Here is a 23,565-nt window from a genome sequence, read left to right as displayed (position 1 = left end):
CGGAATCCGAAACAGGCTCTGGGCTCCGAGCTGTCAGCACAGAGCCCGACGCCGGGCTCGAACCCACGAAACCTGGAGATCGTGACCTGAGCCGAAGTCGGACGCTCAACCGACTGAGCCACCCAGGTGCCCCTATGTCACTTTTTAAATAAAAGTTTCTTGTTTACATTTTTTTCCATTTCACTTTATACTTACAACTGACAGTAGGAGTTTTCAATATTTTGACAGATTTTTAAAGGTCTCTTTCCCCATCGATTGTTGAGAGTGTTTTTTAAATGGCCATTTTTAGGGTCTGACGCTACTGGGCAAGGCAAGGACCGCCTGCAGCTGGGAACAGTGCCAACTTTGGGGAAAATTAGCTTCGATAAAACTGGGCAGTTGAGTGTTAAACTATTCTGGAAATAATCCACGTACCTCGGTGCTAAAATGCTCCTTCTCCCTACTTACCCTCAAAAAAAAAAAAGTTAAATAAAAAAATTTTTAAAGAGAGGAAAGGGAACCATTTCAAGGGACCTGGAGAGTTGTCCCCAAGAACGTGGTCCAGCCTCTGAGTGGCGGGGGGGCGGGGAGAGGCTTAGACGACAGACATTTACTTCCTCACAGCTCTGGGGACTGGAAGTTCGAGACTGCTTCTGAGGCCTGGCTCTTGAACTTGCAGATGACTGCCTCCCTCCCCCGCCCCACCCTATGTGTTCACGTGTCTCCCTCCGTACGTGCCTGTGTCCTTTCCCTCTAAGGACACCAGTCACCTCGGATTAGGCCCACCCTGCTGAGTTCGTGTTACCTTCACCACCTCTGCAGAGGCCCTATCTCCAAATACAGTCCCATTCCGAGGCCCTGCGGGGTAGGATTCCGACAGACGAATTTGGGGGCCACACTCGGTCCATGATACTGGGGTACAGATACATGTCTCCAGATGAGTCCCTTGTTTCTCCCGCTGGCTATGAGAGAGTTCCGGACATTCGTATTTGGCTGATTTGGCCGCAAAATCAGGATGCTGGAGAGCACATGTGTGCATTGTCAGAGCCCCTCGGCCACCCAAGGCAGCGCTGGGCAGTGGCCATCCCGAGAGGCAGGAAGCAAGAAGGGCTGGTCCGGGGTCCCACACCAACACACGGGGACTCATCACCCGCCCCCTGCAGCTACCAACGTGCCCATGTGCACGCGCACACACATACACATGCAACCACACACATAAACACACACATCACAGGCACACACACCCCTCCGACAGTCATTCTGACTCTGCTGTGGGATGTGGGTTGTGATGGAGCCAGGAGCCAGGAGAAGCTGAGGAAGAGACGATACTGTGAGAAAGCCCATTGCCTGTCTCATCTCGGGCCGCCTTACTGATCTGAGCTGGGCACAAGGCTCCATGCCGTCTGCTCCCCTGATACCAACGGGTATCTGGGAGCCAAGAGAACCCTAACAACCTCGGTAGACCATCCTCTGTCTGCTTCTCCGTGCACGTCACCCAGCACAGTGCGAGAAAGGAGAATCCCAGAGTCCGCCCATCACGTATTTCCCCCAACTCTTCCAATTTCCACAGCCATGGCCACGGGGTGTCCTGCTCCCCTCCACACAGGGACCAGCTCCAGCCCACACAGGGACCAAACTGTTCGCTGGTTTCCCCTGAGCACCACTGAGACGGGATGGGGTTTTCAAGAAAAGGAACCAAAGCCAGGTGGCCAAGAGCCACAACCTCCTCGGCTCATGGGCTCAACCCTGGCTCACATTCAGATCCCGGCCTCATCCAAGATGGCACTGGGGGAGGGGGGGACACCCCGCTCGCAGCCCCTCCCGCCCTCCCACTCTGCGTTCTCCCCCTCCTCCGAGCATCTGTGGCTCCCGACTTCCCCAGCAAGGCCCTGCATCCCCGGGGTCAGAGACCGTCCCGGGAAAACCAGGGAGGGGTGGTCAGGGGCTGGTTTCTTTCCATAAGGCCACTCCAGGGTCCCATCATCCAGCGGCAGGACAGGATCAAGGGTACGTTCCTCACAACGATAACCACCCTGATTGTCATTGGTGTAGGATATTGTAGCCGCCGAAGCCCTACTCCGGCGTGATCTCATTTAGCACTTCCTCTTCGGTGTCATTTTACCCACGAAGGAACTGAGGCCCAGAGAGGTGAGGCAGCTGGCTGATGGTCACACGGTGGGTAAAGTGGCAGTGCCACTGTCGGGACCCTAAGTGCCCTTACGACCCTTAGGACCCCCTACCGCTTGGCCTCCGTCTCGGTGGCGAAACTGTGCTTAAATACAGGCGAGAGGCAGGAGGGGAACAAGGCCACAGGCACAGGAACGGGGCCCAGATTCCTCCGAATTAATACACGTCATATCACAGGGCTGACCTCATAAATATGGTTAGATCCTGCCGCGTCCACCCAGCCCGCCAGGGCCCTGGATGCGACGAACTCTGTATCCTGTTCCCGGCCACAGCAGGTGGAAATAGTGTGAACGAATGAAATATCACCAGCGAAGCGAACAGCTGAATGCTTCGTCTCCTGGCAGACAGCAGCCAAGAGACTGCTGACCCACGCACACGGGGCCTCCTGCCCTCCACCAGCTAGGAGGCCAGAGCGGGCTTAGGGGAGAGCACTGGACACTGGACAGGCGTGGAGACAGACAGACCAGGCTCCGGCCCTGGTGTGCCTTGGGACCTGTCTCTGAACCTCAGTTTTGCCATCTGTAAAAAGAGGATCATGGGATCCGCTTCGGAAACCTATACGGAGACGGGTCCAGCTGAAGGCCCCGCACAGTACTGGGTCCCAGAGGATAGAAGTGGAATCAGCATGGGGATATGACAGCCACCTATCCATCTGGCTGCCTCATGGCTGTTCACAGTAGGAAACAGCAGCTAGGGGGAAATTCCACTGGGTGGGGTGGCTGTCTCTAAGCAGATGCCCAAGGGGATGGGAGTGGCGGCCTGTCAGGCCTCGATGAGGGGCAGGGGATCTCAAGGCCAGGAAGGCCACTTTGGGCCCCAGAGTGAGTCATTACAGAAGGTTAATGCATACTGTTATCAAACTCACCGAGGACTTAGGGCCCAACCTTCCCTTGCGCCTGGCTTACTTGGTCGCCTCAGAGACTCACCCAGTGAACAGTTCATGGGCTTTGACCACCTGAATCCCTTGCCCCTCGGTCCAGGGACAGGCCCCCTCCTCTCATAGGTCCAATGGTGTTGACATTCTGCGCCCTCCAGGCTGCTGCTTGGACTGCTTCAGGGACGGTGTTTGACCAAACCAAGATAACCATAGCCACTGACACTCAGTGCTGGGACTTTCGACCAAGATCTTGGGGCAGCGGACTCCCCTGTCCCCGAGGGACTTGGACTGCAAGTTTATAGCACCGCAGGGGAGGGCCGTCTTGTAACCCTCAGGGGACACAGTCAGCCTGGGAAGGTGGCCAAGTCGTAGCGCAAGGCATTGCTGGGAAAATAGACCTCGCTGTGTGATCTGGGAGAAGTCACTAAAGTTCTCTCAGCATCTATCTCTTCAAACCTCTGAGGATCATAATGAGGGTAACATAGAACAGCACGCATATAGCACCGAGCTCACCGTAGGTTCTCAACAAATGAACCCCCACACGATGGTCCACCCCATGTAGATCTGTTTGATTACAGGCACATGAAAAAGACACATGAGGATAGAGAGGAAGGCCATCCTGGCTCCCAAGCATTCAGCCGTGACGGGCTCTGACCCCAGCAGTTATCTTCTGTTAGTCTTTTCAAGGAGCAAGATGATAGAGGGGCGCCTGGGTGGCTCAGTTGGGTGAAGCGTCCGACTCTTGATTTCGGCTCGGGTCACGATCTCACGGTTGGTGGGATGGAGTCCCATGTCGGGCTCTGTGCTGGCAGCGTGGAGCCTGCTTGGGATTCTGTCTCCCGCCCTCTTTGCCCCTCCCCTGTGCTCTAAAAAAATAAATAAAATAAATAAAATAAATAAATATTATTTTTTTAAAAAGGAAGATGGTGGAGTAGAAAGGAGCAAGGGCTTTGGGGTTAGAGACACCTGGGTTTAAGTCCTAGCTCCGCTGTGACCTTAGGCAAGTCACCTAACCTTTCTTAGCCTTGTTCCCTCATTAGTAAAACAGGGAAGGCAAAGCCAAGGGTAAGACCAGGTTGCCGTGCACACCGTGATCAACGTGGTGCTCAACAAATGAGGGTGATGATTTTCCTAGACCCCAGCGAGGGATCTCCCTCAACATTCAGTCCTTAAGACTCTGTCTCATTCCTGCCTTGCTGAGCTCAGCCATGCCTGTGACCTCAAGCCCTTGACCGCCCCCCCCCCACCTTTGATGACCACCAAAGCCCTGTGACCAGCCCCGACCTCTCTCCGGAATGCGGACCTCTGGGCATCTCCACCAGAATATCCCCCAGGCATCCCAGATCCAACGCGAGGTCCTGGCTTGTCCACCGCTCTCCGCGTGATTTGGGTCTGTCGCCTTGGCTTTGGCTTCTTCACTTTCCCGTGAACAGGTCGGAGTAGATCACTACGGAGCCTCCCTCAGCCCTCACATACTAAGATTCTCAACTCCGCGTCATCTCCCCAGACTAGCCACCTTCCGAGGCCGCACCTCCATCGCCCAATGAACCCCCGGCCTGCAAACTTGGGTTTGTCCGTCTTGTTCGACACGGCCACCAAGTCGGGGAGAGTCTCCTCCAAGCTGTTCCCTATCTCCTCCCTCCTCCCCACTGCCATTACTGTCATGCTAGGCCAGAGTCCAGACCCCTCCATCAGGACTTGCTGGATGGACTCCATATCCAGGCTCTAGCACCGGCTTCCCCAGTCAGTCCAGCCTCTGCTCCAGTGATCAGTGACGGTCAGCCTCTCTCCCAAACAGACTTTGCATAGAGGCCGGCCCTCCTCCCGTCACTGTTAAGAACGGAACTTCCCTGTGGATGATGTCAGGGCCCTGGAGATTCTTTTCAGGTCGGGGATGAGGAAAGGAAACTTTTATGGTGTTCACACTAGATACTCAATCAGTAATTTGCTAAATTCATTCATTCACCCATTCATTCATTCGTGCTTTTCAAAACACACCCCGTAGATGGTCATCTCCAATGCCAGACAGATCATGCCAGAGATCCCTTTGACCGTCTCATAAAAGCTGTGGGCCTTCGTTTCACAAGAACATACCTGCATGTGACTTTCCTCGTATAATCTCAGGGCAGTTCCTAGACCCGCCCCCTCCCAAGCCCATCTACAGAGTGAAGTTGGCACCTACTTGAGCTCATTTTCCAGATGGGGAGACAGGAATGCAAAGAGAAGAAGGGGCTTGTCAGAAAACACCCAGAACACACATCTCCAGGCACTGGATCGTGTCCCGAAAGTGCTGGGCCCCACTCCGGGATCCAGGGCCCCAGGTTCATGGCTTTGGGTAGTGACTTCCCTAACACCTGACGTCTTTGTGCCATTTCCTCATCCACGCAGACGTGACCAGGCCTGGACAGCAAGTCTGTGATGCGGAGATGATGTATATACAAGAACCAAGCCCCGCCCTGTGCACAGAGACTGTTCCTGTTTCTTCATCTGCCCACTTCTTCTCTTCCTTTCCTGCAGGATTCTGGAGGGCCGAGACAGGGCTTCCATCTAAAGTGGTCGCGGAAGTCTTCACAGAGGAGGCGAGCCCTGCCCGGGCCTCGATGGTGGGTGCTGGAGGGAGGCAGGGGCCAAGGGTTATTAATAGGCCTGGCTTGATGGAACCAGGGAGGGTGAATGTGATACAGACACCCAGCACCGTAGTTGGGAAGTACCTGACACCGGAAGGGGAGGGGGCCGAGGGCTGGGGGTAGCGCCACCTCCCAAAATAGCCAGAGCAGAAGCCTATATAGGTGGCCACCACCCCCCCACCAGGCTCACTTCCCTGCAGGACCTCCCACCGGCCCAGCCTTTCAGCGAAGGTTCCAGCCCTCCACCCCCACCCGAGGTGAGTGGCAGGGACTGAGTTGGAGGAGGACGGGGGGCTACCGTGGGGAGGAAGCCAGCTGGATGGGACAGTCACATTGCCCCTTCCCACAGCCACACGGGGCTGGGAGGGGGGTGCTGGAAGGTCCGCCACTGTGGGGTCCAGGGCTGAGAGTACGAATTCCTGGGCTCTCCAGCCTAATGCCTGGTGTGGCCTGGGGCAGAGCCCTCCCCGTGGCCGGGCCTCAGGCTCCCCACCTGTGGGATGAGATGGGTGGAGCCAGACGTCTGCGGACTCTGGTGATGCCATCAGAGGAGGCCCATGAGTGGGCAGTGGAGGCAGGAGGAAGGGGATGGAGGGCTGGCAGGCCGGCCCAATAACATCTGGTACTCTGGCGGGTGGGCTCCGGCCCAGAGAGGGTGCCAAGTTGTTGGAAGGCTTGTCTAGCAGGCAGAGATAGGGGAAAGGAGGGAGGATGGGCCTGCCCAGTGGCTCCAGCCTTTGCCACAGGGGTCAGTGTTTGGGCGTGGTCTGTGGCACACTGGTGGGACTTGACAGGGCTGGGTCCTGGGCAACGGGGAGGGGCTCCAAGGACAAGGGTCACTGAATTCCAAGCCAGCAGATCCGGGAGGGGCTCCCTCTCTGCCACTGCCTTGCTGTGCGTCCTTCGGCCATTCACTGACTTGCTCTGGCCTCAGTTTCCCCACCAGCATAGCATGAGGCTCCTTCAGCTAGGGAAACAGACTCTACAAATAGGTCCTTGGAGTGAGCTGAGCCTGAGGGCCGAAATGATAGCACAGAAGCCCAGCACATCCACGTTAACAGCTCGTCTGGGGGCAGGGATGGCGGGGGCAGTTGAGGGGTCCGCGGAAGACCCGGCGGCAAGAGACAGCATGTCGGGAGCTGCAGCCTCTGCTCCTGGGAAGCCGGCTGGAGGGCTGTCGACTGAAGGAGCTGACTCACAGGCAGGGGGCAACCGGAGCGGTGTTGTCCTAAGGTTTCCAGGAAGGGCAGCCGTCCAGGGCTGAGCCGAGGGAGACGGTGTTGACAGCCAGCGTGCCAGAACTCCAGCAGCTGGACAGCTCTCCCCGGCCGCCCACCAAGTGTCACCAGCCTCAGCCTCTGAACACCCGCCTACACCTTCCGCCGGAGTCTAAAGATCACACCACAAGGGACCATCAATACCACCAACACAGGGAGACAGAAGACCAGAAAAGGGGAAGGTCACTGCCCAAGGTCACACAGGCACTCAGCACAGCCGCAGATCCGGAACCCAGGCATCCTGACTCCCCGTCCAGCATTCCTCACACTCTAGAGGCAGCTGGTTGCAGCCCGAATCCTTGGGAGACTGTGGGAAAGAATGCAACTGGTCTCTGGCTGCCTACGATTGGGAAGTGTCCACATTTCCCAGAGGTGAAGTTCAAGCCATAAAACCTGCTTCGCTTGTCTCCAAAGTGTGGTCTGAAGGTAACCACCTTCTCCCCAAATGTGAGTCTTCTGGTCTCCAAGTGGGGACAGGGGACATAAAGATTTCAAGTAGCCTCTCCCTGCCCCACCCTCTCCCAAAGGGTTTGTGGGGGCAGCAGTCTGAGCCCCCACTGTACTCCCATGTTCAGTGGCTCAGGAGACCAGAGAAGCCGAGTAGTTAGTGGAGATCTGAAAACAGTTCTTTGGAAAGTCGGACTAGGAAAGAAAGAAGAAGGTTTCAGGGCATCCCTGGCCAGATGTGGGATGGGGCACCGGGAGGAGGGCCTGAGCAGCCCCGCCCATCCCTGCCACCTCCTCCCGGCCATCCCCTGTGGGGTCAGATTTCCAGACCTCAGCGCTCAGATTTTGCAGCATAAATTTGCATCCAGGACAGACAAGAGCAGAGGCTGAGGTAGGAGCGGAGAGAGAATGGGAGCAGGGCCGAGGGACCCACCGGGGTTTGGGCTCGCCCCCCCCCACCCCCGACAGTCCCGTATCCTCCCCGAGGTGGCGGGACAGCCTCCGAGGTGCACCGACCCGAGACGCTGCGCTGCACCAGGCTGGCGCCTCCTGCGCGCCCTTGACGGCAGGCGAACCCTCCAGCCCCATAAATTCCAGAGGTCGCCCCCTCCCCGGGCACCCTGGCCGCGCGGCCCCCTGGGATCGCGAGGACCCCGGCGGGGGCGGTGCGGGAGAGACAGCGGGTCCGCGCGTCTGCCCGGCCAGCGCGGCGGCGGGACTGAGCGGCTCTGGCTGCGCGCCCAGCCCCGCGCCCCCTGGCTCTGCGCCAGGCCGGCGGGCGTGCGCCCGGCGCGCAGCACTGCAGCGCTGGTCATATGAGCAGAAATGATAAGAAAAGCACTTTTTAATCTTCTCGCACTTGCTCTGCCCGCTCCAACAGTTGCAGGATGTCGATGACAGACTTGCTCGACGCTGAGGACATCAAGAAGGCGGTGGAGGCCTTTACCGGTGAGCAAGCGCGCTCCCCTCCCCAGACTTCTCCCCGGATCCACCACCCTGGCCCCGGCACCTCCGCGGAGGGCCAGTGCTCCCGCGCGCTCCTCTGCCCACGCTTCCTGCGGGGCGCTGGCCGGACGGAGCAGGGGGCTCCTCGCCATTTCCCAAACTCCTCTCGGGCGGCACTTGGCGCAGGGAGCGGGTGGGGAGGCCCAGCGAAACTTGCCGGGTGGCCGCGCTGCTGCGAGGACTCGGGATCCGGGACCAAGGGCAAAGACCGGGGTGGAAAGCGGGACCTTCGGGTCCTTGTGGGCGCTCGATACCTCCCGTTAAGGCACTTGGAGGGGTTGCAGGTGCGCCCGCCTTCTCTCCAAGCAGCCCCTTTCGGAGACCCCCCCCCCCCCCCCCGTTTAGAACAGGACTCTTCCGGCTTGCGGTTGTTGGCTCCCTGACTGTCCAAGCCCCTCTCTGGGAGTCAGAGCACCCCCCCAACAGCTCCCCCCAGCCACCTCCACTGTCCCGCGAGCGGGGTGACCTTCCCGCAGCTGGCGCTCTGCTCTGCCCAGCCCTGCGCACAGCATCCTCAGCGCTTCCAACTTCCAGCCTCCTTAGGCGGCCAAGGGCGGGGAGCAGGCAGGCATCCCCACCTCTCTGAGCTGCCCTGGGCTTTTGAGCTCTTAGCTGCTACCTGCCTCCTCTCTCCCCTCATCCAGGTGGAGAAACTGAGGCTGGGAGAGGGCCAGAAACTTGCCCAAGGTCACCTAGCAGGGCAGGAGGGGGATTAGAACTAAGGTCACCTTCCGGTCTCGGTCCCCTACTGGAGTGGCAGAGGTGGACAGAGCAACTTCCCTCGGCCAAAGGCTGAGGGGAGAACGTGGCTCTCAGCAGGACCCCTCCCTGCCACACCCCCAAATTACCCTCTCTAGGGTCCTGAAAGGGAGCACAGGACATAGAAAATTGGGGAGGGGGCCTCTCGTTTCCTTTCTGCTTGGTGTCCCTTCCTCAGGGTAAGAAGCTCTGGGAGACCACGCTCCTGGGGTACTGCGATAGCCCACCCTCTTCTCCTTGACCCACCTTCCCCCTCTGAGAAGGAACTTAACTGGGAATTCCCAGGGAGACTTCTAACACGCCCCCAACTCCCGCTGGGATGGATATCTGCAGCAAAGCCACCATTTCTGGGGCCTCCCCCCTTCCTCCTCCTCCTCCTGCTGTGTGACCTTGAGAAAAACTTGTCCTCCCTCTGTCGATTTTCTGGCAACACCATCTGTGGCCGGAAAAAAAAGGCTGACCACCGCCCCCCACCAAGATACACCACACCGTGTTCACAACGCCTCCCATTCCCCTGCCTGCCCCCGTTCGGCCACCACCCAAAAGCCTTCATGGAACCCGGGACGCCCCGCTGCCTTCAAAGGCTACTTCTGCCATCAGCGAAGGGTAGGGCGGAGCGTGGGGGCAAATCTACCTCTTCCACCTCCAGCCGCGTGACCTTGGGCAAAGCACCCGTCCCCTGGTCTGGGCTCCTTCAGCCCTCCCACCCAGGTACACCCCTCTCTCCCCCCCCAGCACCAGCACAGGGAGATCAGTCGGCAAATGCTGTGGCACCTCCATTCTCCTGCCCTTCCCTACCGCCCCTTCTTTGTCATTTAACCCGCTGCTCTCCACCCCCCACAGCTGTCGACTCCTTCGACTACAAAAAGTTCTTCCAAATGGTCGGCCTGAAGAAGAAGAGCCCGGATGACATAAAGAGGGTATTCCGCATCCTGGATAAAGACAAGAGCGGCTTCATCGAGGAGGAGGAGCTGGGGTAAACTGAGGCCTGCGGGGACGGCCCCGGCTGAGGGGGCGTGGGGGGCTGGGATTCTTACTGCCGAGTTCCCATCAGGGCTGCCCTTGTCTCTGCACCGTTGGCAGAAAATAACTCTGCCTGACCGCCGTTGCTTCCGGAGGAATAAAATCCGCAGCAGAAAGTGCAACTAACTAGGTTAAATTATAGCCACTTAATATGGCTAACGGAAGGGTGCTACTTAATAATTTAATACACGTGAAGAGGCAGGTTTTCTGGATGCTTCACACCACACGCAAGACAGGGAGCGCTACCCCGAGTATTTAGTTCGTTGATTGTCATTTGCCTAAAAGGCACCCTCCACCATCCCGCAGACCCTCCCCACCCCGCCCCCTGCACTTCTGTAACAGTGCAGCTAAAGCAGTGTCCGGGCAAGGTGGGGATGCAGAACCAACTTTGGGGGTCAGGAGTCCTGGGAGCAAAGCGGAGGAGGGGAAGGTCATCACTAGGAAAACGCACCCGGCTCGTCGCTGCCCACCAGGCTCGTCTTACGTCACTCTCTGGCCAAGACTGCCTTGGATTTCGTCTTCAAGAGAAGGGGGATGGTGTGGAGAGAGGCCTCGCAATAGGGACTTCCCTGTCCATCCAGTCTCAGTCTCACCCCAGATCATCCCACAAGGGTACCCTTTGCCTAGAACCTTCCCCTTCTACCCACCTTCCCCCCCCCCCCCCCCCCCCCCCCCCCCCCCCCCCCGCCACGGGCTGACTTCTGCTTGTTCTCCAGATGTCACCTTCTCCCGGAAGCCTCCCTGACTCTCCCCCTCACCCCAGGTGGGATGGATGCGTCCTCTGAGCACCCTTCTCTAGTTCCTCACCATCGCACCCATCACACCGTGCGGTCTTGACCTCCGCCTCATTGTTTTAGGTGCCTTCCTGCTCTGTGCTCCCACTTTCCAGCACGGCCCTGGCACAGAGAAGACACTTTTGCGTTTGTGGTGTTGGCCGAATAAATAAACAAATGCAGGTGCCCTGCCTGGCGTGGGGTCCACATTTTGCGGAGGACAGCCTGTCCTTCTCTGCACACCCACCCGTGACGCCCAGCCCAGCTGCATACGTGTCCCCTGCTTGCTGCCTAGCCCGGTGGCCCGTACCTGTCCCTGCAAGGTGACCTCCACCTGACTCCCTCCCTGGCTTTTCTCCCCAGATTCATCCTACAGGGCTTCTACCCAGATGCCAGAGACCTGTCTGTGAAAGAAACCAAGATGCTGATGACCGCTGGCGATACGAATGGGGACGGCAAGATTGATGTCGATGGTGAGTAACCATGACCTGGGGCCTGAACACATCATGGACCTTGGGACGTTTGGATGCTAAAAGCTTGGAGCTATCGCTGTCCCATGAAGGGGAGAGGAGAGGTAGTCCTGTACTCCCTGGGATTAGAAGGAAATGCATTGGGTCTGAGAGCTCTGTCATGTAAGCCAGGCACACACACACACACACACACACACACACACACACACAACTGGTACATTTTTTCTAAATTTGAACAACCCGAAAGGAACGGATTCTCTTTTTTTTCTCCCTGCTGCATAGGGAATCAAGGATGATTTGGGATTTTGTTTTTCCCCTGACTTTTGCCTGCAACTTTTGCCTGAGTTCCGGTCCCAGCTCTGCCCCAACTGGCTGTGTGACCTTGGGCCGTCTCTCTCCTTCTCTGGGTCCCAGTCTCCCATGTAATCCGAGGAGATGAGGCCAACTGATCCCCAAGGGCCCTGTGGGCCCTCCTGTTCTCAAATTCCAGAGATGGAAATTCCTTATCTTCCATCCTCCTCAACATCTTGTCCTGGTATCCTGTAACTTCAGGTTTCAAGACCTGTTCTGGCTTTGCCCAAACATACCGTTCCGGCCCTGAAGGGGAGCCAGGAAAAAGAGCCAGCCAGCAATCAGCTAGGAATTAGGAAAAGGGATATCTGGGCCTTGCTTTTCAAGCTTTGCTTTCAGAACAGGCTTCCAGAGAGGCTGGTGGTCCCCGCATGCTTCTCTGCTGAGGTGTAACGTGCACCCCCAGAGCACCCCCCAGCAGCGTTGCCTTCCTTAGCATCCCAACAGCCTTGAGAATGATCTCCGTTTTGCAGATGGGCAAACTGAGGCTGAAGGTGCTTAGCCTGTTCAAAGAGCTAGGACATAAGTGGGGGAACAAGGCTTTGGAAGAACTCTTTCCCACAAGCTGTGCCCGCAGCTTGTAACGGTCCAAGCGAGATGCGTAGTTTCATCCTAGGACCTGCTCGGGCTCGTTGTGAAAATTAAGTGGCTGTCAACACAAAACTGCTCTGGGAAAGTTAAAATGCTTCCGAATGTGCGTGTAGTGTATTAAAGTTTTCTGTCCGCGACCAAAATGGAGACAGGGTCAGACGCAGCCGGGCGCCTGGCCTTCTAGTCCCAGCTGTCTCTCCTGTGGCTGCAAAGGAGGGAGGTGACTTGAAAGGAGCCTGAGCCGAAAGTGTGGGAGAGAAATGGGTGACTGGTCTTGGTGCATTCCGGTGAGTGGCACCTGTCCCCACACCCCCTCCTCAGCAAGCCACTTAGGTGGGGGCGGGGGCCCCAGGGTTGGCTGTTCTGGAAGAACCTACATGATAAAGAAAAACCAGGCCAGATCCTAGGCTGCTTCCCTGCCTGCCTCCCTCCCTCTCTCCCTCCCTGCCGAACTCATATTTTAAAGAAATAACTCAACTTTTGCAACTGATCTAACAGACATTTCCCGAGTGCTAAGCCTGTGCCAGGCTATCAGGGAGGCAAAGATGAATTAGACCCTACTCCCAGCGGCGCTATTTGCCGGCTGGGTGCCCCGGAGCAGTGGCTCAGCCACCCGGAGCCCCAGCTGCCCATTGATAAACTGGGCACGGACAACGCATGGGTCACTGGCATTTGTGAGGATTCCGTGACACCGTGCACGTTGAGTGCGGGGCCCAGAGCATTGTGAGTACTCGGCAAACGGTGGCCGTGACTCTATTTCCCTTCCATCCACACGTCGCTTACAGCTCTAGGTATAGGCGCACGAAAGAACGGCGACACCAGGGAGGTGCAGAGAAGCCTTTTGGAGAGGGAGGAACGGAGGCGTTTCGGCAGATTGGAGGCTGTGGGCAGGAAGCCACAGGCTGGAGTCTGGGGTGGGGGGCCGTCCCTGCGGAGCCCCGGGCAAGGCGTCGGGTTTAGCAAAGGCGTAAGGCTGGGAAGTTTAGGGGTGTTTAGAAAGGGGCAAGAAGGTTGGTTTGCTGGGGGTAGGAAGAGCGAATCGTCACCAAGGTGGCAATGTGTGCCCGGCCCAGTGCTGGACTCTGAGCACACGTCACCTGTGACAGAGGATGGAGGTACAGATGCGGAAAGAGAAGGGCCAGTGCCTAACCGCCCACACAGTTCAAGCTCAGGACGACCTGGTGGAGGCCCGACCCCCAGAGCTCCCGAGTCCTTCGGCCTGGAGTGGGGCCCAGGTGTGGGCCTTTCCACCAAGTTCCCAGGTGGCGCTCCTGCTCCGGGGACCGTACTTTGAGAACCACTGCCTTACAAAAATCCTAGAAGGCAGGTGCTCTCACACTTCCCCCTTCTACAAATGAGGAGACAGAGGCACGGGGAGGTTACGTGTCCAGGGTCGCTCAGTAGCAGGGGCAGGACTGAGGCTCAGAGGTCCAGCCAGGACCCCTCCCCGCCCCTCCCCCCGCCGCCACCCTGCCTCTCACGAGGACGCGTCCCCGGCCTGGGCTCTCCACTCCCAATGCCTGCCCGTGTGGACCGTGCAGGCTGACAGGACGAGTGGTTATCACCCACACAACACACACACACCCACGCACACACCCACACACCCACACACACACATGCCATCTAGTTACCGGTTCCCTGAAACCCAACACTGATGGGTCCTGTTTCCTATGCTTCCAGGCTATTCCAGCTCAAGAGCCTGTGGTTTGCTTTTTTGCTTCGGTGGCTGAAAAATTTAGTCTTAATTATCCCTGGACCACTGCAGTCTGCTCCACTCATGTGCCCCGAGGCATCTGCCTTTTCTGCTTCCTTCTGGCGAAATCTGTTCTCATCCGTAAGCAGCCCATTTGACGTGGTGGGCAGGCGGGCGCCCTTGGGCCGAAACACCTAAAGTCAGGCAGAAAATACGACCTGCGCACCCCGCGAGCAGTGTGGACGGCCAAGCCTTTTTCTCTCCCTGGCCATCTATCTCCTCCTCCCAGAGTGGGGATAAAAATACCCATCTCAAAGGGCCGTTGCTTGAATTAAGTGAGTGTTCTGGAAACGACCCCTTCCCTCCTATTTTGTATGTGTGCTTTCTCTCGGAAGCCTCCTCGAAACCCTTGCGGAACGAACACCAGCCCTCAAAGAAGACGAAATGGGGTCTAAGACGGGAGGAAAGTGAGAGGGACGGAAGGAGAGGTCGGGATTTGATTTCCAGGCAAGGCCGGATGAGCACCTCAGGGCCAGCCACAGTCCTGGTGGTGGAGCCCTAAGGCGGGGGCGTTTTGTCCCGTCTCCCCGCGTCGTCACATCAGCCCTATAAGGGGGGGGGGGAGACAGAGTCTGTGATTCCCCCACTGAGAGTTGTGGAAACTGAGGCCCAGTGGGCGTTAAGCGCCAAAGTCACACAGAAATCCGTGGCGGCAGGGAACCTGAGTCCCCTGACTCTGTCACTCCCTCCGCCAGGCTGGACCGAGACATTCCAGTTATAAATGGTTTCTGGGCTTAGCGAGATGCTTGCTTTAATTCCCCAGCGGATGCCCTAAGTCTGGCCTGTGTGGCGCTAAGGGGGAGGCAGCAGCACTCCTGTGAGAAGGGACAGTAGGGAGGGGGCGGGAAGATGTCCCGTCTCCATTTATCCCTCTCCTGCCTCCATGGGTCCTGGCGTGAGTCAGAACCCCAGCCTCTGAGAGAGAGAGAGAGAGAGAGAGAGAGAGAGAGATGCACCCCACGCCGGCATTAGAATCTTCCTGGCCGAGTGACTCACGGCCTCAGTTTCCCTGTCAGTACCATGGGGACGAGAGAGCCAGTGCAGAGGAAATGGGGTGACAGCCAGGGAAGTGCCTGGCACGGAGTGAGCCCCCAGGACCGTTTAGGCCGCTCCCTGCCGCCATCTGGCTTGACCCCAAATAACCCCACCCCCCGCCCCCCCCCCCCCCCCCCGCCCCGGGTGGGAAAGTGATCCCTGTTTGCAATACCGATTTATAAGCAACCTAGCCCGGGAGCTATTTAGAGGCGAGGTGATAAACCAAGAGGCCGGTGCCTCCATCCCGGTGGTCACGACAGAGGGAAGGAAAGAGGCTTCCAAGAGCTGACTCAAGGTCCATCTCAGTTTCTCTCTGGGCCGTCAGCATGTGCTGGTCTCACCTGTCAATAGCTTCTAAATTTGTCCAATCGCCACGGCCCTGGGACTGGGGCCGACCTAATTAGGCTAACTGCAGTTTCCTATGAGAAAGGAGAAGGCTGAGCCCTCTCGCCCTCTGAGCCTCCCCGTCGCCACCCCCTCGTTCTTTTCTAAGTGGATGAGGAAGAAACTGCAGGCTGGCCCTTGGGGATCTCCAGGGAGGACTCAGGGGGCAGAGGTGGGGCTCTGCGTCCTTCCAGAGGGATGCTCTCCCTCCCATCTGGACTTAGAGGTGCTCCCTCGGTGTGCCGGGCACCAACACAGCAGACGCGTCTCACCCATTATCTCATGTAGTCCTCACCAGAAACCCTATGAGGAGATGCTCTCGGTATCCCCATTTCACAGACGTGGAAACTGAGGGGCAGAGCCCGAGTGTCCTCAGATGGGCGTGCTGGAGGGGGGCTCCTAACTCGGATGGCGTAGGTGGTGCGGGCAAGTTGCCGTAGGTCGGCTCTCGATCTTTTGGACCGCCCCCCTGCCCTCTGCTGCCCACCCCCTCCTTGTCTTTGCCTCAGGATTTTTGTTGACATTTCGAAGCTCCAACCTGTGTCGGATGGAGAGGAGACCCAAGGGAGGTGGAATTAACCTGTATACAGCCTACCAAATGCTGCGCGCCGGCTACAGATCAGGCCGGTGACAGGGGCTTTAGCGCCGGTTCCTCTAAAGGAGCCAAGGAGCTCCCTTTTACAGATGGGGAAACTGAGGCACAGTAAGGCGACGTGTCCGGCCCAAGGTCACGGAAGCAAGAATGAGTGGGAGGCAGGAGTTGCCTCCCCGATCCCTTGCTCGAGGCTCTCTCTGAGAGCTGGAAAGGCGTCTCCTCGACCTGACATTGCACACAGGAGCAAACTGAGACCTGGAGGGGTGAGGGCGCGGGGGCGGGGGCAGGGGCGGGAGCGGGAGGCAGGACCAAGGTCAGAACCTCCTCCCCATCCGTCGTCCCAGCATCCCTCCGCCAAATCAATTGACCTAGACTTCCGCAAGGCTTTGGATGTTTTGCTCATTTGTTTTTCCTTAAGGGGAAACCTGGACATTTTAGAGGAGAGATTTTTTTTTTTTTTTCCTTTTGATAAGAGGGCTGTTCGTTAATTGGCTGATTCCTAAGAACTCTGCCCTGAGGCACAAACGAAAGGTACGGAAGAGGTGACCTCTGCCCTCAATTTGTCTACAAAATGCCCTGCTAGCTTCTGGGAGGATAAAATTAGAATCTAGTGTTCTCTGCAAAAAGCCGGGGCGTGTGGCCTTCGTGACGTGCTGGCTGCTTCAGAGTGGATCCCAGGGTGGGCAAAAGAGTCTGTTTTCAGAAGCTTTTGAAAACCCCGCAGGTCCAAGATATATCCCAGTCCAAGTGGCCTGACTGCCACGGGAGAGACCCGTGGTTGGCATTCCTTGGTCCCCCTCATGCTGATCCCACCAAATGCCACTCCGGGTGAAGGCATTCACTGGCTCCTTGCGGATGAGCAGTCCCAGGACCCGTGATTTCTTTTTTTTTTTTATGTTTTATTTTTTATATTTAGAAGAGCGTGAGTGGGGGGAGGGGCAGAGAGAGCCACAGACTGAATCCCAAGCCGGCTCCAGGCTCCGAGCTGTCAGCACAGAGCCCGATGCAGGGACTCCAACTCATGAGCCGTGAGATCATGACCTGAGCCGAAGTCAGACGCTCAACCAACTGAGCCACCCAGGCGCCCCTTGATTTCTAGGGTGAGGGTTGGGGGGGGTCAGTGGGGGTCGGGAAACTGTTAAGGACCAGCTTCCCCTTTGAACAGCCTCTCCATGAGCTGGTATTGGCAGACGGACTCATGTCTCCTTTTAGTCTAGCGCAGAGCAAACTTAGTGCCCGAGGACAGGATATATGGGCTCTGGCCAGCTTTCCAGATTAAATGGCAGGTTGAGGGAGTCCCTGCTTCCGCCCGATCTGGGACGCTAGCCCAAGCAGGAATGGCCTCTCCGCACTCATGGAGAGGGTGTTCCTGGGACCACAGGCCAAATCCTGCCTCTGCCTCTTATTTGCTGCATGGCCTTGACACTTCACTTCTCCGGACCTCCGGTTCCCCGTCTATAAAGTGGGAATCACCCCATTCAGCTCCCAGGGCTGTTGTGAAAACTAGACATGAGGCAAGTCAGAATTTGTTGGACCCTAAGGAGGACTCGTGACCCATCCATCCATCCCTCCATCTTTCCATCCATCCATCCTTCCATCTGTCCATCTCTCCATCAGTCCACCCATTTGGCATTTGTTCATTAGCACCTGCTGTGGGCCGGTGGGCACACTGTATGCTAGGAGGCTGGTGGACAAGCCTGGAGTTTACACTCTAGTAGGGGGAGACCGACAAAAATAAGTAAGTACATAAATAAGTTCATTCCGGAGAGTGCTAAGCACCAGGAAGTAAATAAAAAGGGGCTGATATGACAGAGTCACGGGGGTGGCAATATCTGAGCTGGCTCCTGTGTCACTCTATGCCTAGGTCAAAGTAGGTCGGAAAGCTCCGGGGTTCAGAAAGGAGCCTAAAAGCAGTAGCTTGACTCACGTGTGCTGTGTGATCTCGGCCAAGATGGGCCGAGATGGGGCCTCCGTTTCCCCATCTGTAAAATGCAGACAGAAGCATCCTTGCCATGCAGTAGTTGTGAGAATCCAATGACATAATATATATAGAATGCTTTGCATTTTGCATTCCATGCATAAGAATTCTTTTTTTTTTTAACGTTTTATTTATTTTTGAGACAGGGAGAGACAGAGCATGAACAGGGGAGGGGCAGAGAGAGAGGGAGACACAGAATCTGAAACAGGGTCCAGGCTCTGAGCTGTCAGCACAGAGCCTGATGTGGGGCTCGAACCCACGGACCAAGAGATCATGACCTGAGCCGAAGTCGGCCGCTTAACCGACTGAGCCACCCAGGCGCCCCAAGAATTCTTTTTTTTTTTAATTTCTTTAACGTTCGTTTATTTATTTTTGAGACAGAGAGAGACAGAGCATGAACAGGTGAGGAGCAGAGAGAGAGGGAGACACAGAACCCGAAACAGGCTCCAGGCTCCGAGCTGTCAGCACAGAGCCCGACACGGGGCTCGAACTCACGGACCGTGAGATCATGACCTGAGCCGAAGTCGGACGCTTAACCGACCAAGCCACCCAGGCACCCCAAGAATTCTTAAATCCTATAAAAACGGACAATGCTGATCACAGCACTGACGACAAGCACCACCTGTCTCCCGAGGTGCTGTCACAGGGTCACAGGAGCTCCTGGCTGAGGAAGCAGACGCGTTGGTCCCCACCCACGGGAGGGATTTTTAGAGTACCTGGTGCTCCGGGCCCATCCCGGCCAGTCGCTGTCATCGCTCAGCCTGCAGCCCCGGGGGTTTTCAGGACCAGTTAGAGGACTCCCCCACCTCTCTCCCACCTCCAGTCGATACCTAGACGCCCACACCCAGGTCCCTTGCCTTCCCTGTCCTCGAGGACAGCCTGGGGACAGGAGAGGGTGGCGTCCACTTCCCAGCTCAAACCCCAGAAAGGCAAGGAGCCCAGGCACGTGTCCCTCTGCGGGGCAGGGATCAGTTTTTTCGCTTTTTTATCTGAACATAATGCTGGCTTTACAGAAGAGCTGCGACAAAAGCATGGTGAGTTCTATACACCCCTCCCCCAGCGTCCCCCAGGGCTGACATTCCACGTGACCGTGGGGGCACAGGATGCAAACTAAGAGATTGCATGGTGGGGGTTGACATACGTGCCTCGTACAAGGTCTGGGGAGGGGGGGACGCGCCCCGAGGAGCCCCACGTACTTCTGATACCCTGAAGCCATGTTTTCACAAGAAATCATTAGTGTCCCCTACCTTCACACACCGACAGATCGACACCCGGACCGACACCCAGGGAGGCATGTTTCCCAGCAAACGCGCCAGGCTGGGCCTGGAACCCTAACTCTCAATCCTTTCTAGACGTGATGGGGACGGCCCTGGGGCCCCACACGCTGGCAGGCTGGGGATGCAGCATCTCAGAGACGTCTCGTGGCAGAGGGTGGCAAACTCCTTCCTGTCCTCTCTTGTCTCCCGGAGAGAAAAAACAACCGGGCAGACATCCCCCGGGCCTCCCATTATTCCAAATAAAGGTCTTAGAAGACCTGGCCGTGGGGCAGTAGCCCCTAGGACTGCCGCAGCAAGGACGCCCCAGGTGAGGGGCATGGAGAACCAGGGGCAGGGGAGCTCCTGGGGGTGGGGGGCAGAGATTTGCTGGCTCTTCTCGCCTTCTCCCAACTCAAGAAGCGCGCTGACTTCTCTTCCTTTTATGGATGATGACAGGGAGGCTCAGAGAGGCCAAGCGCTTTGTCTGAGGTCACACAGCCCATAAGCGGCAGAGCCAGATTTAGGGGGTGCCAGCCCAGAAATGGCTACTGGGCGTTCCCCAAATCCAGCCCATTGTTTCCTGCCTTCTGAGCCCCTGCCCGCCAAAGGCCCCTGCCTGTTGATCCCTTCCCTGCCATCTGCTTTCTCCTGTGGGAACCCCACATCTTCTCGCAGGACTCTATCAGAAGCCACATGCCCTCTGAAGTTTTGCTGACGCCTTAAACAGAAGGCACCTCTTCTCCCGGTGACAGCGAAGTCTCTGGGCCCGCCATCCATCGGCAAACTGTTCACAAACACGTGCGGCCTCTCAGGGTCAGGCTCGGAGGCGGGTGGTGGGTGGGGCAGGAAACAAGGTGGGCGGGCCCTGGAGCTTTCTGTTCCAGCGGGAGAGGCAGATCACAAGGGACTAAGCAGGAACGTACTCCAAAGTGTTTCAAGAGGGGTAAGCGCTGTGCACAGGGCAAGAAATGGTGATGGCAAAGAGGATCACGGTAGGGGAGGGTCACCACCGTCACCAGAATGGCCAGAGAAGGCCCCAGGAGGAGGGACAGCTGAATTGGGAACACAGCCGTGAGGAATCTGGGCGCCCACCAGGCAGAGAGAACGGCAGGTGCAAAGGTCCTGCGGTGGGAATGCCCCCAGCGAGCTTGAGATTCAGAAAAGAGGCCAGCAGCATGGAGCATGTCCTGCCAGGTACTGTTTCTTCCCTGACCAGACCAGAAGCTCCTTCAGGGCAAGAATCATCTCTGGCTCCCTTGTGCCTCCCCTCACCTGGTCGGAGACACCCCTTTGTTTATTTAGGCGGGGATGGATTCAGTGGGGGACACTGGATCTCCTCCCAGTGCTGACACCAATCTCTGACATCATTACTTAGTGTTCGGCGAAGCTGGGCAGGTGGATGTTCCTGGGGCGGGAGGGCACGTGACCCCACCGTGGACTCGACCGCAAGTCACGTGGAGGGAGCTGGACCCCCGGTCTTAAGTCCCAGCTCAGCCCCTTACAGCCCTGGAGGCTCTGAAAAGCCACGTCTCTCTGGGCCTCAGTTTCCCCTTCTGTAAAGTGGGAATCACTCCCAGTTTCCTGCGTGATGGTCAGTTAAATGAGGAGCTGTGGGAGACAGAGCCCAGCTCATTCTGAGCACCTGTACGCACTCATCCGTCTGAGCGGCACGGAGATGTCACCTCCTCCAGTCTCCTCCATGGTCTTGTTGAGCCCCCTGAGGAGGAAAAACACACAATGGCTCTTGAATCAGGTTGCTCACTGGAATCACCTTTTACTTTCTTTTCTTTTCTTTTTCTTTCTTTCTTTCTTTTTTTTTTTTTGAAAGAGAGTATAGATGAGCAGAAAACTTACAGAAGAAATACAAAAGGCTGATAAAGACATAGCAGATCGAGAGGTTTTTTGGGTTTTTTTCCCTGCCTCACCTTCTTTCCTTGACCACCTCACTGCTGGGGAGGAGAAGATTTGCAGCCAATCAAAGAATATCTCTAGCAAAGGGGCGCCTGGGTGGCTCAGTCGGTTAAGCATCAGACTTCGGCTCAGGTCACGGTCTCGTAGTTCATGGGTTCGAGCCCCGCATCAGGGTCTGTGCTGATGGCTCGGAACCTGGAGCCTGCTTCGGAGTCTGTGTCTCCCTCTCTCTCTGCCTCTCCCCCAGTCGTGCTCTGTCTCTCTGTCTCAAAAATAAAATAAACATTAAAAGAAAAGGAGTATACTGACCCGGATGAGCACTGAGTACTACACGAAAGTGTTGAATCACTTTATTGTACCCCCTGAAACGAATAGACCTACACCGTATGGCAATGACACTGGAAATAAAACTTTTTTCTAAGTAAAACAAACAAAAGAGAGATGATGATAGGCTCGCCGTTTCTCATTGACTTCATTCATTCATTCATTCATTCGTGCCCACACTCACTCATTCCATCACTCCAGGCCTGCAGCAGAGGGGAGAGCCAGGAGGAAACACCGTGCAGGGCCCGGCCGTCAGGCCATGGCGAGTCCTTCCACACCGTCCCCCTCTGACTCACCTCTCTTTCCTCTTCTTTTGCAGAATTCTTCTCTCTGGTGGCTGAAAGCTAAGAGGCTGTGACTACCCCAGGCCTTCCCCGTCTCTGCCCCAAACACCCAATCTCAGCCCCTCGAGCTGCCCTCCTGCGTTTCTGTTCAGTGTGTTTGTGTTATTTTTTACTCCCCCCACCCCCTGCGGCCCTCAAACGACATCATTCTTCTGGAAAATGCTGGAGAAACAATAAAGGCTGTACCAATCAGATTCTACTGCTCCAGAGGCTGTGGACCTGCTGGGGTGTGGATCCTGCCTTGGCTCTCCAGACACACCTGTGCAGGGGTGGGGCAGGATTTAGACAGAAAAGGGGATCGGAGGGAAATTTACTGAGCCCTCCTCTGCCTTGGGTACGAGAATGGTACTCTGCATGGGTTGCCCATTAGTCCTTGAAACTGCCCATAAGGTAGGTGATGAAACTCCCATTTTACAGATGCAGAGACTGAGTCTTAGGAAAGTGATGTGTCAACCCCGCACAGCTAGGACTTCTAGATGGATGGATGGATGGATGGATACCCATTAAGACTCTTTGTTACAAATGACAAAAACCCAACACAGAGTAACTTAAGTAAAAAAGGAAGGAAAAAACAAAGATCTGGTTATGCCTGAATGGTCCAGGGATAGGTCTTCAGGAACAGCTGGATCAAGGGACCCGAGTGCTATCATCAGAATTAAGTCCTCCTTCCCTCTGAGCACTGTGTTCCATTTTGCCGGATGCATTATCAGGCAGGCCCTCCCTCATGGTGGCAAGATTCGTCCAGCATCTCAATGCCGGTGAGAAAAGAGCTTCTCTTTCCCAGTCACCCCATCAGGAGATTCCAAATTTAGTCCCATTAATACCAGTGGCTAACGGTTGAGCACTTACTTTGGACGGAACGCTTTACGCGATCCCATCTGTACAACAACCCTATGAATGAGTACTATCATTATCTCATGTTTGCCCCAAGTTACACTACGAATAAGTAGTGAAGCCAGGGCAAGGCCGGGCCAGGCAACCCCGTCGGGATTCAGGCTGAGCGGCAGGTAGGGACAGGCCACCTTCCCTGGTGGCCTCCGGGCAGCGTCAGCTGACCCAGGCTTAGCAGGGGACTTGGGATCAGACCCAGGAAGCAGCAGCTCGGAAGGGCCTCACTGGCCCGAGGCGGCTTTCAGTGCCTGTCACCCCACCCCCAAATGACAGTGCACACATCACAGTTCAGACTCAGGGCAGCACGTGGCCCGGCAGCAAAACGCCTTTGAAAGCAGGGCTGTTCGACCTCTCAGGGGACACAGGACATGGGCTGCGGGGCGCTCAACTCGGAAAGGATTTGTCTGGAGCACGAGCGGGACAAGGAGAAAAGGCTTCCTCGAGGGCAGGACGCCTTTCGGGGGACTGGGGAGTACAGCGGTGTTGGGGGTGGGGGGTGGGAACGACAAGTAACCCCACAGCGGCCATCCCTCACCAAGCCTCCTCCTGCCTCCTACCCCGTAGTTTTTGATTCAGTTCACTCCGCCACCCTCCCCACCCCCACCTGATCCAGGCCCAATCACAGGTAGGGGTGGGGAGGGCGGGGTAGGGGTCCGCCTCCGCAGAGCCCTGCCACCAGGGTCTCACATGCGTGAAGAGCCTCCAGTTCAGACTTTCCGAGGAGGCCA

General features: G+C 56.7%; 1 protein-coding gene across 1 annotated transcript; it reads left to right on the top strand.

Moving 5' to 3' along the window:
- Positions 1-8,266: 8,266 nt before the first annotated feature.
- On the top strand, positions 8,267-22,140 carry PVALB (parvalbumin). Its single transcript, XM_049626271.1, has 4 exons — positions 8,267-8,342; positions 10,002-10,134; positions 11,318-11,427; positions 21,922-22,140. The coding sequence occupies exons 1-4, from the start codon at positions 8,282-8,284 to the stop codon at positions 21,948-21,950; spliced, it is 333 nt and encodes a 110-aa protein (XP_049482228.1). The 5' UTR covers positions 8,267-8,281; the 3' UTR covers positions 21,951-22,140.
- The last annotated feature ends 1,425 nt before the right edge of the window (positions 22,141-23,565 follow it).

The sequence above is a fragment of the Panthera uncia genome, chromosome B4, assembly GCF_023721935.1.
Source record: "Panthera uncia isolate 11264 chromosome B4, Puncia_PCG_1.0, whole genome shotgun sequence".
NCBI classification, from domain to species: domain Eukaryota; kingdom Metazoa; phylum Chordata; class Mammalia; order Carnivora; family Felidae; genus Panthera; species Panthera uncia.
This window is presented reverse-complemented; position numbering and strand designations above follow the sequence as displayed.

Excerpts from the sequence above, each read along its gene's own strand:
- PVALB (XM_049626271.1), top strand. The coding sequence starts at position 8,282 with ATGTCGATGACAGACTTGCTCGACGCTGAGGACATCAAGAAGGCGGTG. Across the intron at positions 10,135-11,317 it reads ATCGAGGAGGAGGAGCTGGG|ATTCATCCTACAGGGCTTCT; the intron begins GTAAACTGAGGC and ends TTTTCTCCCCAG. Across the intron at positions 11,428-21,921 it reads CGGCAAGATTGATGTCGATG|AATTCTTCTCTCTGGTGGCT; the intron begins GTGAGTAACCAT and ends CTTCTTTTGCAG.